The sequence below is a fragment of the Bactrocera latifrons genome, unplaced genomic scaffold (genome assembly GCF_001853355.1).
Source record: "Bactrocera latifrons isolate USDA-ARS-PBARC rearing strain unplaced genomic scaffold, ASM185335v1 scaffold_73, whole genome shotgun sequence".
NCBI classification, from domain to species: Eukaryota; Metazoa; Arthropoda; class Insecta; order Diptera; family Tephritidae; genus Bactrocera; species Bactrocera latifrons.
The window spans coordinates 14,395-18,737 of NW_017537412.1; the positions used below are offsets into that span (position 1 = coordinate 14,395).

Here is a 4,343-nt window from a genome sequence, read left to right on the forward strand (position 1 = left end):
TTTTTCTATTAAAATTAAATATTTTTCACGCTTTTTATAATGTTTTTCAGATAAGTAATTTTTTTCATAATTTTTAAAAGCAAAATACGTTTTAGTGTTCTATTAGCTCAGATCAACTCAATGGGAAAGATGTGGAAACTCGTTTAATTCACTCGAACCAACCAGTTTCTTGTGTGAATGTGAGCTCATGCACCAGTTTAGTTGTTGTATACTTCTAATGTTCCCCATTTACATGCGTATGGGTGTATCTAAGACTGGTCTGCGCAATTTATGCTGTTGCACTTGAGCGCCGCGTGTACTCATGCTTTGCATGATTTGTAAAATAAGACAAGCGTTGCGGAAATTTGCATTCTTGAACTTAACACCAAATCACCAGGTGATGTATAAACACTCACAAACACACATATACACATGCACCTACATAAACATGATTTTGCACTGCAGTGTGGGGGGCCACAAATGGCGAAGGTGTCACAGCAATCAAATGTAGCAAGCTGATATTTCTTTCGCGAAGCCAGTTATAGGGCAAGTGGTTGCGGTGGCTTTCGTTTTGGTTATATTGTGGGCGTTTTGGTATACTTTTTAAAGCTACTACAGATTTACGCTTTAATGGTCTCTATATAGCCATGTATGAATGAATGAATTAGTTTTACTGAAAGAAAAACGCCTTCGTGGGCTAGGTTCAAGTTTAGTTTGACATATTTCATCATATTTGTATGTAGAGTGGTTAGTTGTGAACTATTAACAAAAGAGTGAATTGTGGAAGGGAGTATGGAAGCAAAGTCGACTGCATCTTAGAAGAAAAAATCTGTTCCGTGACTTTGACAACGAAAACTAAAAATGTATGAGTTTACAAAAGTTTCTCAGTAATTAAATGGAAATAAGTTGATTGAAAACTATTGGAGAGGAGCTAAGTAAACTTTATATGAACTGTAATCAATCGAAAATGATAACACTGTGGGCTAGTGAGATGGCTTGACTTCATAATAGCTACTTTTGATCGAGATGATCCAGTGTGGAAGAAAGGGTTTGAAGATTTAATTAAGGTATAACACTTTTTACGATGAAAGCTCATTGTATCAGAAGCAAAAAGTTGGCGATAGATGGCGTCACTGATCATGGAAAGAAATTATTTGAAAAAATAGGACTGTATTGTAAAAAATGTGTCTGTTTTTGGGAGGAATGAATAATAATAAACTTGCTATATTTTCTACTTTCCGCTTTACTGCCTTCTAAGTGATTTTCAGTTAGATCTTTAAAAAAAGAGCTGATTTCAAATATACACTTCTTTCCAGGAAATTTTCAAATTATGAAGCTTCCTCTGCCAAGAAAGTCTATAAAAAGCATTAGTTCGCATTAAAACCGCTTAACTGAGCATTTCTAATTATTAAATTTAATTCCTAACAAATTGAGTAAAATACATGCTATGTGCCTAATTTGACGTCGTCACTCACCTGTGTGAATGGCAATTGCTCCGAATTGGCGCCACACTTGCACACGCTCTGTTCGATGACGCGCATCGCGAAGCGACGATGTGCCACACACGCCTGCGAATCGCAAGAGTCGCCATCATCCGGCGAAATGTGCGAATGCACACGATGCAACAGCAATTCAAAGCACTCGGCCGCATCGCCAAGGCAACCGAGCGGAAAGCGACGACCTGCTAGCGGACCACTAGCCAAGGCACGACGCAAAGGCTCCGGACATAGAGCCGGTTCGGAGCTGGTCTGCAGTTGTTGGAAAAGTTCCTGTGGAAAAATGGAAATAGTAAAAATATTAATGAAATGTATTGGAATGGTTGCAAATTGGCAGCGGATAATAGTGGGTTAGAGGATAATAATTAAATTCTAGAATGCACACACAGTCACACACACACAAAGATAATAGCGCGTACTTAGCATAGAAAATGGTAGTAAAATGTAAAAGCAAATTAAATTAAATTGCACATAGTTTAACAGTTTACGCTACAACACTCACAATCACAGCGTTTATGCAACGATCACGCTCCCCGCCGCCGCCGCCCCCTTCGTATGCGAGCAGTGTGTCGTTGCTGCCGAAGATATGCTCATTGCTGCTGCTCTTCCGATAGTAATAGCTGTTGTTATTGTTACTATTACAATTGTTGTTGTTGTTTCCGTTAATTATATTGCTCATGCTGCCACCGAACGCGTAGCCCCAACCGGCCAACTCGGCCGTGGACGCCACCTTCGCGAGCGCAGACACTTTTCGGCTACTGGCGGTTTGACGCGTCAGCGTCGCCGATTTATAGCCATCCAGCAGGGGATCGTACATTTTGCGCGGACTGCTGCGTGGCAAGGTGCCATTATTGCTGATCAGGTGAGAGTGCTGCGGATGCTGCGGCTTGAGTGGTGAGTTGATGCTGCTGCAGTTGGCAGGTGGTTGCGCGTAGTGTTGTTGTTGCAGCTGAAGTTTTTGCTGTTGTTGTTGCATTTGCTGTTGCTGCTGCTGCATTTGCTGCTCTTGCATTTGCTGTTGAAATTGCTGCATTTGCTGTTTCTGTAGTTGTTGCTGCAGCAGCTGCTGTTGCTGTTGTTGTGGGCTCAACGCATTCTKATTTGGTCGACAATTCTCTTTCGCCGCAGCTGCTGCTGCTGCTGTTGCTGCTGATTTGGCATCCTTCGCACTCTCTACATTGTTATTTTTAACATTATTACTGTTGTTGTTGTTATTTTTGTTTTTATTCGCGTTCTTCGTTTCCTCCAACGTCGTCGTTGTCGTCGTATTGGCGGCTGTGTTAGCTGGTTCTTTGCGTTTATAGCGAAACTTAATCATAGCGATGGTGTTTGCTTCGTTGCTGTTGTTGTTCTTTTATTCGGTCGTGTTGTTGTTGTTGTTATCTTAAGTGGTGGCGTTTCCGTTTCTGATTAGTTACATAAAATTACCAATGTGAACATTGTTGACTTCCGTTCGCGTTAGCGCCTGCTCGTTGTTGTTGTTGTTATGTTTTTCGTTTTTATTGTTGTGGCTGTAAAATGTTGTAAATAAGTTTCGTTGGCGACAGAAGTGTCAATGAATGCCGGAAAGTGTTGAATGCTGGCGGCGATTTGGAGAGCTTTTCTGATTTTTTACTTATGTTTGAATTTTTCTATTCGTTCGGTAGTTGTTAAATTTGAATATTTATGCTCAGAATTAGCACAAGGTTGTGATATCTTGAGAACATATTTTTTTTTTTTGTTAAAAGTTATACCCTTGATACAATAAAAAATCTAAATAAAAATTTATAATAATTTCCTCGGGAGCGATATTCAAGCATAAGCTTTCAATTTATTTGAATAACTGTTTTGTAACGTCATTTTAGCGATAATTTGAAGTTGAATTTAAAAGAAAAATTAAATTGGGTGATATATCTTATAGTCTTTTTGATGATATTTAGGAGAAGTTAGGGACGCATTTATGTTTATATAAGAGTTCGCTTTCTTTTGCGACTCTCTAAACTCTGCTATTTTCAAAAATACATATAGAAGAATCTAGTAGATTAACTAAGTGCTAGATAATAAATAATATGAAATTCATATTCAAGTGCAATGACCTCTTAAAAATTTTTTGCTGACCAAATGTCAGTCTGAATGATTCAAGAAAGTTCTTTATTCGATTCGCCACTCTATAAATTTAAACGAAATGAATGCTATGTATGAGAGCAAAAAAAAAGAGAGATATTGTAATGCAGAGATAGAAAAGAATTTTGACTTAAATTCCTTATAAAAAAAATATTTTACTTTTACATTTTAATTAATTTATTATAAAATATTTTTTGTTTATGATTGGTTATAAAAAAAACTCCGCTTAAAAGCAATTCACTTAATTTACCTCCCTTTTATTATACAATAATTCATAATTTTGCTTTGCTGCAGGTAATCCATTGTGAGTCAAATCATGACTTAAATTTCGTAATGCCTTATTTCCGTTAGCACATTGCGCCACAATTTCAACTTGGCCCCATTTAACCCGCAAGAATAACCCACAACACAGAAAATAAATCAAAGCAAATTTTACAAAAAAAAAAAAAGACAAAACTAAATCAAAGCGGAAAATGTGTAATAACAATAGCGAACTGTTTAAATGAGAATAAAAAAGGAAAATAGAAAAAAAAAAAATGTATACTACGCATACAACGGCACTTTTTGTGGAGTAATGCGAACCTCGCTGCTGCTGATTTGCCTATAAGATAACGAGCAATGACTTAACTAGCGAATCAAGAGACGGGAACAGACAGATGGCAAATGTTGCTAGCAAAGGAAGTATATAGTTTATATGTATATAGACTGTTGCTTATACAATATATATAAATATAAATATATATATTGTAAAGGTATATTATGTTG

At 37.2% G+C, this 4,343-nt stretch overlaps 1 protein-coding gene across 3 annotated transcripts in view; it reads right to left on the reverse strand.

Annotated features, from left to right (window-relative positions):
* LOC108976157 overlaps positions 1 to 4,343 on the reverse strand; it is a 151,438-nt gene that overhangs the window by 10,294 nt on the left and 136,801 nt on the right. For 2 of the 3 annotated variants that reach the window (XM_018945090.1, XM_018945091.1), the window contains one exon: positions 1,455 to 1,748. In XM_018945090.1, coding sequence (XP_018800635.1) covers positions 1,455 to 1,748 — 294 coding nt within the window. Of the gene's footprint in view, positions 1 to 1,454; positions 1,749 to 1,977; positions 2,987 to 4,343 lie in introns of all 3 variants that reach the window. The other variant, XM_018945088.1, reaches the window with a different exon arrangement.